Consider the following 14,087-nt stretch of genomic DNA (forward strand, 5'->3'; position numbering starts at 1 on the left):
GTAATTGGTACAGTGTTGCTTTTTTACAATAGTGCTGTGGGACCTCAAGTGGTTCTAGGTGGCTACTATGGAGTTCCACGTGGTTGCTGTGGTATGAATAGGTTGTTAAGAGTAAGAGTAAAAATGGTGTCAAGACTCCTAATGCCACATTGCCTACCTGTGTAATATGATTCAAATGTAAGTCGCTCCAGATAAGAGCATCAGCCAAATGCTCTAAATGGCTGTCATGGTATTTAAGGTTGCTAGGGATGTTGCAAAGCAGTGGCTTTGGTATCTAAAATAGTGGCTACAGTGCTACTTTGTTGTTATATGGTGACTAACTGGTTACTGTGGTATCCCTGGTGGTTGCTAGGGGTGGCTAACCAATTGTGGCTTGCTATGGTGTTCCAGGTGGTTGTTAAGGTGTCGCTGTGTATCAAAGACAAAAACAACCACATTCACCTTCACCTTTAACCCATTTGTGCAATGAACACACTACACATACACACTAGTGATCACACATATACTGATACTCATGCTCAGGGGGTCAACCGTGGCCGCTTTCCAAGCCCAGGTATTGAACCTGCAACCCTGGTATTAATAATGCTAAATCTAAACACTGAGCCACCACTGGCCCTGTGTTATCAATAATTATAATTCTGAATACTGGACTAATATATAAATAATATAATGAGGCCAAAGGGGAATAAATGCTGTGTGTAAATAAGCTGGCTATAGTGTCTAAAGCTACTCTCAGCTGTCAGAAACCTATGGGTCTATGCTCAGGGCTAAATACAGTGATCCAGTAAACAGTGGTTGGTTGGATCCAGGTTGGTTTTAAAATCATCAGAAATATGGCTTTCATGATTGTTCCAACAAGAAGTTCCACTGTCAAAATATTTGTAGGCAGAGATTAAATGTCTGAACAGAGGTGTTTAGTTTAGTCTGCGTTTACAGACAGAATGGAGCAGTGAAATGTGCAGAGACTCAGCTGAAGTTTCTGCTGGAAGCTCCACCTCCTCCTCCACCTCCTCCTCCTCCCAGTGATCATGTTGCTCCTGAAGCCTGTGCTGCTCTACATTCTTCACACTCCACCTGAGTGAGCAAGGAGTGAGTGAGGATAGGCCAGCAGCCACACACCGGTGAATAATTTAGTCCTTTTTCTTTTTAATGCTGGAAACAGCCTGAACACAGCAGCATGGCGCTGCGCATGCGCGGGCCCCGGTGAGGAGAATAATGGTGATGAGGATGATTTCTGTAGCTTTACTGACAGCGCTCTGTCTGTTTCTGCGGACAGCATCAGGTAAGCACAGATGCATGAAGCTTAATGTATCCTCCATGTTTGTTTTATTATATTATACTGTAGTTATCATATTACACTAGTGTGTTTTAAATAACGTGCTAAATATTTATTAACAGCTTTATTAACCGCGTATTTACGTGGATGACAGGAGCCTGCCTTAAGTTTTTTTTATGTTGAAAAATTAGTGAAAATTAGTGAAAAAAAAAAAAACTCTCTTTCAACTTCCCACGCGAGCGCGCGCACACACGCACACGCACACGTTTCACTTCCCATCGCTGTAGCAGCAGCAGTGGACGTGAAGAGCGGTCAAGTCAGCTAGGCTCCCTCACTGAAAACACTCCTCTGTTTACATGCATACAGACCTGTGCAGAAGTTTAGGCACCCCTGGTTAAATTACGTGTTATTGGTGTGTGAAAATAAATACACAATGACTTTATTTTCTTATTCACTGAACTTAATGTGGGTGTTGTTGAATTTGTGTACATTCAGGTAGGTCTAATCCTCTGCAGAGACACACTTCTGCTCATTCTGTGGTTGAGGGGGAAAAACATCAAATGTGGCACTATTAAATACGTAGTAAAAGGCACTATTAAATATGTTTTAGTTGTCTTGATTTCTTCACTCATTTAATAACTTAAGTAAACAAACAGAAGCTGTGTCTAAAATGAGCAGAAATCGTCATATTTAAGCCTGTTTCCTGTAGAACGTCAACAAAACGTCACGTGACGTAAATGCACTCTCAAAAAGTTCATATTTATTAAAATGAGTTTATTAAATTGTAAAATAGTGGCATATATTCATATATTCTTGTTAATGTACTGTTGTAATATCAGCTACATTTGTGGTGTGTTTTACCTTATGATTATTTGTGTAATACGTGAAACACTCTGTGGCTCGTCTTCCAGTGCAGTTATATGTTGATATGTTGTCTGTTTCCATGGTTCATGGTTTCCTTCGTTTTCAGAGTGTATGTGCAAGTGGTGTGTGTGTGTGTGTGTTTGTTGCTCTTATGAAAGCACAGGAAACCAAGGTGAGCTCACCTGTCAGACGGGGTATTGTGTGGGCTGAGTGAAATCTGTGGTAGTTTATTGCGCACAAATGTGTGTGTGTGTGGTTGAGCTCTAGAAAAAACACTTTCTTTACATTACCTGCCATTGCACAGACATTAGGGCATATCCTGTGTATATATATATATATACACACATACAGATTTATATCTACAACAAAATATCTCATATGTTTTAGATATATGTAAGCATCTACAGTACTGTGCAGATGTTTTTGCTGGTAAAAACTCCAGATCACATCAGAACAGATGCAGGTAAACAGAAATACAGGGGAAATCTCATTTAGAAGAGAGTAGTTGGGGTTTTGAGAGCTATCTGTTCAATGACATCACCCCGCATACCTGATTTAACACCATCAAGCACTGATTCACCAAACCAGGTGTTGGGCGAGGACTGTAAATAAGCCTATGTTAATGATACTGCATACTTTTCACGAGTTATTTAACTCTGGCTTTCATTTTTGTTTTAATGAACACAGCGACGTAGAAAACTGTTTGTATGAATGTTATTAGTATTTATTCTGAGTACAGAGTAAATAAAAACTCTTACCAAGACACTTACCAATACGGAAGGTGCTGTGATAATGATATATCCCATATGTATTATAAATGTAAATATCAATATGTAATAATAGCATGTCCCATATGTATTGTATGTATGTGTAAAGTTCAAATTTCAAAAAAGTTTAAAGTTCAAAAAAGTTCATTTTTTCTTGAGTGTATTATTATTGTTTTGTCCAATTTTAGAGTGAAAAAGGAAATAAACATAAATATAACCTGACTAAAGTTTGGACACCATAAAAGATGAGCTCTTGTCAGTGTTGCCAAGTTCTTAGATGTTAAATAGCTTGTGAGGGCTATGCTCACAATCATAGTTATGAAACAGGTGATATCAGTTTTAAATTTTGTACTTGCCTTCATTCTATTATTCATGTTATGTTGCACTGGTTTTAATTGCTTGTATGTGAATGAGAGCTATTTTCCTTCTCCTTCTTCTTCTTTTTGTATTAAATAATAAAGTTGGGTCTTATTTTGTTCTCAGCTGAAGGACCTGTTATTGCTGCGCCTCAGAATGTTCGTTTTCACTCTGTGAATCTGAGGAACACCCTACACTGGAGCCCAGGAGAAGACACCACCCCCGACACCACTTACACCGTGGAGTATGCAATGTGAGTCTGCTGAAGGCAAAGAAAGAGTGACATGCTCCACATTGTGCAACATATTGTGTTTTGCCAAACAGTTTTGTTTTTGTCATTGTAAAAGAAGTCCTTGAGCTGGAATGGTGGATGCAGGATCCTCTTTAACAGTGTAATTCAGCAGTTTTAACACTTATCAAGTCACTTTATTGGAATGAGTCAATGTGGCATGAGTCAGAAAATGCTAAGGTATGGCAGTAAAAACCATTGTAATTACATCACAGTGAAGCTTGATCTAAATCTTGCAGATTTCTACACTGTAAAAAGACAAAACCTAAAAAAATGTCATGTTCTGTTTTAAATATTTAAAATCATAGACTTAAATATAGTGTAAAGTCCACTGTATAGTTGTGTTATGTAGTGAAATGAAGTGCATTTATAGTTGTGTAATATAGTGTAATGAAGATCACTGTAAAGTTCTAATAAAGTGCAATAAAGATCACTGTAAAGTTGTTATATAGTGCAATGAAGCTCACTGTAAAGTTGTAATATAGTGCAATGAAGATCACTATAAAGTTGTTATGTAGTGTAATGAAGTTTAGTGTATACTTGTGTTATACAGTGTAATTAAGTGCATTATTACTTGTGTTATATAGTGAAGTGAAGTTCATTCATAGGTGTGTTGTATAGTGTAATGAAGTGCATTTATAGTTATATAGTGTAATGAAGTTCACTGTAAAGTTGTTATATAGTGTAATAAAGTTCACTGTATAGTTGTGTTATACAGTGTAATTAAGGGCATTTATAGGTGTGTAATATAGTGTAATGAAGTGCATTTATAGTTGTGTTATATAGTGTAATGATGTTCACTGTATAGTTGTGTTATACAGTGTAATGAAGTACATTTATAGTTGTATTATATAGTGTAACTAGATGGATGGATGGATGGATGATAGATAAATACTTGAGAAAATAGACAGAATGTAATAATGAGTAGATGGATTGATGAATGGTCAGAGGCTTAATGGATGCATGGTTATATAGATTAGCTGTTGAATGGATGAATAAATATACAGATGAATAGATGGATGGTTAAAAACAAGGATACATGGATTATTATTTGAATAGATATATATGCTATTACCTAAATACACATATTAATGGATACAATAATTGATTGATGGTTAAATATATCAATGATGTATAAACAAATGGATGGAAAGATGGGTAGATGACCAGATGGATGGACAAACATTGCTGATAGAAGCCATAGTGATTATCATTCATCTGATAATTGAGACATTGCAAACACTGCGGCACTGTTTGGAGAAGTGACTTTGGTGGTTCCTCTGCTTATTAAGATGTTTTATTGTGTATTTGTTTAGATCTCATTAGTTAGATAATGGGTCACTGATTTTTTTTAAATATCAAGCCTTGACTGAAAATCATTGCAAATAAAGACACTAAGCTTCTAAATTAAGTCAGAATGAGAATGAACACTGAGAACAGTACTCATGTAAAATAAGACCATTTGTTTTTTGGCCTTTGTTTAAGACTGTGTGTAAGACTGTATTTTCATAGTTTCCTGGTATGGTTGGGATTTATTTGACTTAAGGTCATTTTCCATAGTTGAACAGTGTTTTGTAAGGCCACGTATCTGTGTGTGCTAACAACATAAAACATAAATACCAGCCAGTATCTCACAACTCTGTACTTTGATCCACAATAAGCAGGAGATTTACTGCAGGCAATCTGACACGCACTGTCCATAAATTCAGCACTGCTCAATTAAGCCTTCCCAAAGTGCTTACACTAAAATGCTATAGAAAGAAAAGAGCTATTGTTCCTTTTTCACTCAGCAAGTTCACTGTAAAATTGTTATATAGTAAAGGTGCCCAAATTTGTCACTGTACTATGTACAGTGAAATGTGTCCTCCGCATTTGACCCATCTGTGGTAGTGAACACACACTCACACTATCGAACTAGGGGCAGTGAGCGCACACACACCCAGAGCGGTGGGCAGCCAACTCCAGCGTCCGCATCCACATAATCGACATAAAGGGTCGTATGTTGTGTGTATGTGACTTGGTTTGGAATTGCAAATTCACCAGATATTCTTATATATTTCTTATATATAGTCAAGTGCTTCAAGAAAGATATTACATATTAGGAATTACTGCAATCAAAAACCTAGAATTTAAATAGTAACTTATGGTTCATATGCACAGACTTGCAGAGCGCTGGTGGACTAAACAAATCAAAACCTAACAGGCAAACTACTGCTCCATCTCGGCTGTTGTAGGAAGTTTGTGTATTTAGAAAAGACGTTGCTTCTCTAATCTTTGAATTTGAATTTGAACATCCTAAATGAACGTTGTCTTTAATGAAGTAAAAAGTTATTGGACATACTCATATGTACACGAGTTTCCTGTGAATGCATTTTATATATATATATATATATATATATATATATATATATAGGAAAGAATAAAGCATCTATAAAATGTGTGTGTGTGCGTGTGTGTGCAGATATGGAGATACTCTGGGAGGCACTGAACAGGTGGCCTGGAGAACAGTGGAGAAGTGCCGGGGCATCTCAGACACAGAGTGCAACCTGACAGAGCAGACTGACGATATGTATGATAATTATTACGCCCGAGTGAGAGCCAGTGGTCTACGTGGTCACTCACACTGGGTGGAGACGGAGAGGCGCTTCAGACCCCTGTCTGACAGTAAGTTCATGAATGGATGGATAAATAGATAAATTAATGAATTAGTGGATGGGTGAATGAATGTATGGATAAATAGATAAATAAATGAATGGATAAATGATTGTATGAGTGGACGGTTAAATGAACACATGAATGATGGGTAAATGAATGTATGAGAGATGGGTAAATTAATGTATAAATGGATGAATGGATAGGTAAATGGATGTATAAATGAATGTATGAATAAATGGATAAATGAATGTATGGGTAAATGAATGGATGGATGGATGGGTAAACGAATGGATGGATGGATGGGTAAACGAATGGATGGATGAATAAATTAATGGGCGATGGATGGAAAAATTAATTGATGGATAAATTAATGGACGGATGGATGGATAAATTAATGGATGGATTAATGGATAAATATATGTATAGATGGCTGGATGAATAGATGGCCGGCCCTGGAAACTGGGGATATATATAATAGATATACTATTACAGAATAGATATACTATTACCTAAATACACATATTAATGGATACAATAATTGAATTGATTGATAGTTAAATATATCAATGATGTATAAACAAATGGATGGAAAGATGGTTAGATGACCAGATGGATGGACAAACATTGCTGATAGAAGCCATAGTGATTATCATTTATCTGATAATTGAGACACTGCAGCACTGTTTGGAGAAGTGACTTTGGTGGTTCCTCTGCTCATTAAGATGTTTTATTGTGTATTTGTTTAGATCTCATTAGTTAGATAATGTGTCACAAATTTTTTTTATATATTAACCTTTGACTGAAAATCATTGCAAATGAAGACACTTAGCTTCTAAATTAAGTCAGAATGAGAATGAACACTGAGAACATGAACAGTAATCATGTAAAAAAAGACCATTTGTTTTTTGTTTCTGTCTTTAGAAGGGATTTGTGGGATGGCCTTTGTTTAAGACTGTGTGTAAGACTGTATTTTCATAGTTTCCTGGTATGGTAGGAATTTATTTGACTGCTAACGACATAAAACATAAATACCAGCCACTATCTCACAACTCTGTACTTTGATCCCCAATAAGCAGGAGATTAACTGCAGGCAATCTGATACTCACTATCCATAAATTCAGCACTGCTCAATTAAGCCTTCCCAGTGTGGAGAGAGAGCAAGCCATTTACTCGGAAAGAGAGGCCAGGTGTACTCTCTCTGCCTCAGGCTGCTGATGGCAGGCAGTATGACCTGGGATTCAAATCATGAAATATCAGGTCATGACCAATGCAATTGCAGTGCCTTATTTTGCCAGACCACTCAAAGTCTATGCTGTGTTTTTTATTTTTTTATGTATGTGGTTTTTATTGTCATTTCAGCTCTGTACAAGTACAAATTAAAATGAAATTAAATTTTTTCCAGAACAAGGGCGCCACATGAAACAAAACAATAACAAAAAACAATACAGTACAGACAAAAACAATACAGTACAGGACAGACTGCAGAAAGTGCAACGTGCAAGACAGTACAATAAATTCAATAAATATGACTCCATTCTGAGTAGAGGTAATAAGTATAAGGTGCATAGATATTTAACAGGTAGGTATTTGTAATAAGGTGCATAGAAGGTGCATAGAAATTTAATATGTTGTGACATTATATGCAGACAGCATACAATGCACATGAAACACAACACTGTAAAAGTAAAGTGTGGAATGTATAAATAAGATAAATTGGATAAATAGGATGCAGACAGGTTAAAATGCTATAGGTAGTGGGCTATAGTTCAGTCTCTGTTGTTTAAAAGTCTGACTGCTTGTGGGTAAGAAGAGAAATAAATATTAATTTATTAGATATCACTTTTAATTTTAGTTAAAAAAAGAAATGTTAATGTTATATTCCTGTTTAATTATGATCCAGTGTCGACCAGAGGAGGACTGGTTCCCCTTTTGAGTCTTGATTCCTCTCAAGGTTTCTTCCTCTCGACCCAAGGGCACTCACTTGCCACTGTTGCCACTAGCTTGCTCAAAAGAGGCTCAGACCCGGATCTCGGAAAAAGCGCCATATAAATAAAACTGAACTGAATTCAATTGAAATGACACCAAACCAAAAAAAGCCCTGTATTGGGGTCTGGCAGGATCATTGCTATACAAAAACATTAGCTATTTTAACATGAAACTTTTATCATGAAACTTTTATCATGAACTCATTATCATGGAATGAAAATAACATAAAATTAGAGGCCAGTCTAAAATCCCAACATCAGTGCTGTACTAGCTCCTAATAATCCATAGTGTTTGGACACCGATGATTGCCCCTACCCCTTGCCCGCTGTTTATTACCAATGTTAGCCCCCATAAAAAAATAATAAAATCATTCACAATCTCCTTTATCAACTGTGTTCTCTGTTCCACTGTTGTTGTCTCCACCAGCGATCATCGGTCCTCCAAGAGTAAAAGTCACCCTGGTGGAGAACTACATGCACATAGAGCTCAAAGGTCCATTCCAATGGAAGAGCAGCAGGATGAAGAGGGGTCGCTCTCTCTGGAGGATATTCCCCTATATGGTCTACAACATCTCTGTGTACTACAACAGGAGCAAACACATGGTGAGTGTTTTACAGATCCATATAATCTGCCTTCCCGTGCATTCCCATAAATGCAGTCCAGGAACATCAACATCTGCCTGAGTAATATAATGTAAGTTCTTTAGAGTACCTAGCCAATGTACATAACCATTATGTTGGACACTGTGGCTATTGTTTGCTGGATGTGTGTGTGTGGAACTTCTACACTGTGCTTCTTAATGTTGCTATTTTTAATGGATATGGAAACATTCTGTTCTACCTCTTAGAATCTTAATTTATCTTCATTCCTGTAGGAATTTTTTTTTTATTATTATTTACTCATTTGTTTTGTCTATTTATTGTCTATTAATTATTTTATTTGTATTAGAATTGCAGTATCAATAATATGATAAAAAATGTATATCAAATATAAAAAAAATTGGGCATCCTGATGATGCAGTTCCTTTTTTGTAGGTGCTTTTTTATTAAGAGTATTTGATTTTGAGATCATGATTAGTTCTGTTTTTAATAATAAAATAAGCACGTAAGATTGTTACGTAAGACACCTGCAAAGGCGGTTTCTTAAAATGGATTAAGCATAGTCTTGAACTAAATGCATGACAGATAGTTTTTCGTTTTTAACGTAGGGTTACTTTGGTACTTTTTGAGATCAGGAGGCGATCCAGTCTGTTGATGTCCCACTCACGTATTCTTTCTTTTTTTCATATTTTATCAGCAGCACTTCCTCCTGGAAAACGACTCTCGGAAACTGGGGCCTTTGGATTACGAATCAGAGCACTGCGTGCAAGCTGAGGCCTACTCACGCTCTCTCCCTCTAAGCAGCATCCAGTCTGACTGGATCTGCATCACCGTTCCATCAGGTAACATGAGAAAAATAGTGACAGCACAACAGCCACTACAGCCAGCCGTTCACAACAGCCGGAGCACTACTTACTTCCAGCTTTATTTGCTCCAGCTCAGTGATTTTCTCTGCCTACGTAGTTTAGTGGGACTGTGTCGCCAAACACACAATACCACACTACACAGTGTTTCAGAACTAGCTACCATTAGAATCACATTCCTTACTGTGTGTGGCCTCAGGAAAGTAAGGACATGTGTGTATTTTGTATTAAACAATTTGTATTAAACAGATGAACTGTCCTGAAATCTGGGTATACTGCAGTTCTCTCAGCACTCTCACAGTTACAATGTCTTGTAGTTTGTTTATTTGGATTATTAATGGCTTAAAACACCAGGCCTCAGGGACTGCAGCACTTCTACCATTTTGGGTAAATTTACTGAATCCGGATAACTAAATGAACAGACACAGTAAACATTTAAAGAACAAAGACAACGATAAGAATCAAGGCATCACCGCATTTTGGCCTGTAATGTAAACCTGACATTTCCTGTAGCTCACATACTCTGGAATGTTATTGTGTCACCATCCTTTCACTTTGCCACTTGTAAAGTGACAGGACAGGTTTGAGTGCAAAGGACTCCTAAGCTGCACCTCATCTTCCTGTGAATCATTACATAGGGGCTTTCCCCACAGGACTGTGCTTCCTCATGAACAAATTTACCCTTCCAAGGACTGTGTGTGTTGCTGCTTCGCCCACTTCCCTCTAGACTTGATTCTTTCTTTCTCTTTGCCTTTTCAAACAAGCCTTATCGCAATGACCTCACTTTTTAAAAAAAATATATATATAATTTTAAAAAGCTTACACACACCACCGCATTTTTAATTTTATTTAAATTCCTTTAGTCTTAGTCCTTTAGTCTTCCCAGTCAGGCAGTAGTTTCACAGAGCATGCTGGAAGGCTAGCCAGAAGGTTGCAATGGGCCTGGATTACAAAGAGCTGGGCTAGAAGTTGGGCTACACACTCCATAATCAAACCACAACCGTGTGGTCTGTGAAGGTCAACTGGTCATTAATCACGGCCTTGTCCCACCATTGCCTAGCAGGTTTTCCAGATTATATGGATGCTGTCGTCTTGAAGTATAACAAAATAATCTGATGACAAGAAGCTCCTGCCTGAGAGCAAGTCTTTGAAAAACTTCATCCGGAATCTGTCCCCTACTTTTTTCTGAAGACTTTTTGCTAGATTTTAGAACCTTACTCTGAAGATCTGATTACAATTAGTTACATCAGCACATTAGTGAGGTCAAGTACTGATGTTGACTGATCAGTTATTATATGAGTGAACGACTGGCCCTAGAGAGGCGTACAATGAAAGGAGGAGGGGGCCAAGCAGTGATCCCTGGGGTACACCAGTTGTTACCTGAGCAGACACGTGCTATTTCCAGTACTTTAATTTATCTCTTATTCATGATCACTGCCAACTGTGCCAATTGTTTTATATTGTGTTTCCCCTTTTTCAGATCCGTTTACAGCTCAGATGATGGTGCTAATTTTTGGAGGAGTCATCCCCACTGCCATTTGTCTCTTTCTTTTGGCTGCGGTTGGAGGCTTTGCGTATTACTACATCTGTGATCACCGGCAGAAGCTTCCCACGAGCACGGTAAGCTTAAACAAACATTAACACACCTGTTAGAGCCACATGTAAACTGGATTATGCCAGAGAGCAAATCGGATCAGTTTTTGGCTTTGAATTCTCAAAAGCCCCAGTGGAGGTGCTCTGTGAAGTTTGGTGAAGGACCAGGGTAGTTACTGCCCTCAAGGTGACATGAAGTGTGTATTTCCAACCATGGATTTGCAGTCCTATATAGCTCATTTCCAACTCTAATCTAACAAACAGTACAGTAGAATTTCGATGCTACTGAAACTAAACTTCTACTAAACTTTAAAAGGGTTTTAGATCATGACGGCTATCTCTAATGCAGGCACCTGCATTATAACCCCACAACTTTTCCATTATCTAATTTTCTCTGTCCTGCAGTCCCATCAGATCGCATTATTCTTATTTTTGCTGATGACTCCTTTCTGATTGCAGGACATGGTTCATGTGGAAGAGACCCACAAGACATTCCAGCCAGAGAAACCTCTAATCATCAACTTAAACCTGTTTTCTACCAACCTTAGTACTGGGGATTCAAAGCTGAGGCCTCTGGGCACTCTTTACCATGGTGACAATGAAAATGAGCGCCTACTGCCCATTCTGGCCCTGCCGTCTGGAAGTAGAGGTAAACCTGAGCACCCTCCCCCACAAGGAGAGGTTATACCTTCTTATGCAGCACAGCAAGTCGAGTTGAATCAAGATCAGACAGGATCCGACATTACCTCTGATACCAGCGCAGATTTTTGGGCCGGTCACGGCTTCCCAAGTGACGACTATGGGCTGGTGCTTCGTGGGCCACTACGGCAAGAACCCCAGCAAGATGTGACTGGCTTGGTCATACCTGATATGTTCAACATGTCAGAACAACCCTCAGAGTGTAAAGTCAATCTATACAAGGCACAGAGCAGAGAGAAAGACCCGGACGAGAAGAGACACGAGCAGGAAGAGCAAGAAGAGAAGAAGGAGAATGAGGAGGAGGAGGAGGAGGAGGAGGAAAATCAAGAAAGGGGAACATTAGTAGACTGGGATCCTCGGACTGGGGTGCTAAAGATCCCTCTGCTCTGCCAGTTCGGCTCAGAAAATGCCACAGACACAGAAGTGAAGACTGTAACTGTGGAAGAAACCAGAGTGGATACAAAGCTTCTCCAGCACAGGCCAGTCTTAACCAGCGTGGTGATTAGACAGTCTTCACAGGAGAGCAGAGAGGAGGACATCTTCACGAAAATGGAGAAAGACTGGGGGCTGCAGATCCAGAGCAGTCCTGAATAGACTAATGACCTGGTCAAACGACTATACTCATGCTGCTGCTTCTTCTCAGGGGTTCAGGTTCTGCAAAGCTTTGTCTACCCACCAGAACACAGTGGATGCAGCCTGACTGTCAGGGGCCATTTTTTCTGTTTCTCTCTTTGTAATTTCCATTTTTGGGTGAGTTTGTACTAAATTAGAGGGCAGGGATCACTTGTTTCCTTGTTGTACAGAGTTAAAATGATCTTAAGTATTAGAGGAAGTGCCCAACTGACACTCACTGTAATTACAGTTGCGACCTGTTCATTACATCAGTGCTTTTGGAAATCTCTCCTCTTTATTCTGTTTTCATACCCTGGAAGTACTGAGAGCTTTACATATGTAGTAGTAATGTGTTTTGTGTGGTTTACAGATTGTGAAATGAAGATGATGAAATGAAGGCACTTTTTAAGTTAACTGTTTTACAATGTCCATGGTGGACTAGTCACATAATCATCCTGCTCCATTTCCACAACACTGTGAATGTAGGCTGTGAAAACTATAAAGTATATTTTTTCAGATTTTACAGATGTCTATCTTTTCTACTTTTCTGTTGTGATGTTCCACACTGCTCAAAGGCTGTGTTCAGACTGCAGGCAAATCAGATCTGGGGAGATGTCCGCACTGTTATTTACAAGTGATCGAATCAGATTTGCATGTCCGGACATCACAAACCTATCTGCGTGGGTTGCTGCAGTAATGACATAGGCATTAACGAGCTGCTCTCAGACTCGGAAGCAGGAGAGATGGAGGTTTCTCTGGATTTAACATGGTTGTTGTCTGTAGCATTGCGAGTGACACAACTGAAACACAGAAATCTGATTTGAATGTCTAGTGCGTCCAGCCTGAGACACAGCTGAACAAGTCTGATTGTAATCGCATGTGGTTTCTGGCTGTCTAGACTATCACAAATCTTGACACAATTTAAATATGCCAAAAATTAGATTTGGTCTGGCAGTCTGAACACAGCCAAAATGTCCTGTTTTTTCTTGAAGGATCATTGTTTTTGGTCATTGGTACTACATGTTTGTGCACATATTACCAGTGCTTAGCATTATGTCACCTTTTATCTTAAATATGACATCAATAACGTTGCCAGTGCTGAAGGATATTATATAAAAGTCTAATTGGTTAAATGCTTGGTTTCCTAAATGAAGGTCATGTATGAAGGACTCCAATGAGTGTATATTGTGTCATTTTAAAAATGTCATATCTGTCTTTCAAGGCTCTTTGTTGTTTGTTATAATAGAGATTATTGGCAGAATAAATGCCTTTACTGACCAAACAGAGTATCCTATGACCTTTTCCTGTGGTTCTATTGGTTAAAAAGAAATATGTTGATACCTGACAGGTAGTCACACCTGCAGACAGCCACAGACATTTCAATAGTGGCAATTACCCAGGTCTCAGTTGTCCTATTACAGGCCTGGCCATTACTGGAATGTTTCATTTCCTGGCATGGAAACCTCACCAGTAACACAAGTTCTTCAATAAAGCCTCCTATACATTTCTCAGTTTACCCTTCAATAC

The 14,087-nt window shown here is 38.5% G+C and overlaps 1 protein-coding gene across 1 annotated transcript; it reads left to right on the forward strand.

Moving 5' to 3' along the window:
* Positions 1-1,149: 1,149 nt before the first annotated feature.
* On the forward strand, positions 1,150-13,842 carry il20ra (interleukin 20 receptor, alpha). Its single transcript, XM_072695121.1, is given in 7 exon segments — positions 1,150-1,282; positions 3,391-3,517; positions 6,015-6,217; positions 8,621-8,796; positions 9,491-9,635; positions 11,137-11,276; positions 11,709-13,842. Coding segments are annotated over 7 exon segments (1,758 nt in total). The 3' UTR covers positions 12,543-13,842.
* The last annotated feature ends 245 nt before the right edge of the window (positions 13,843-14,087 follow it).

Source organism: Salminus brasiliensis, chromosome 1 (assembly GCF_030463535.1).
Source record: "Salminus brasiliensis chromosome 1, fSalBra1.hap2, whole genome shotgun sequence".
Lineage (NCBI taxonomy): Eukaryota > Metazoa > Chordata > Actinopteri > Characiformes > Bryconidae > Salminus > Salminus brasiliensis.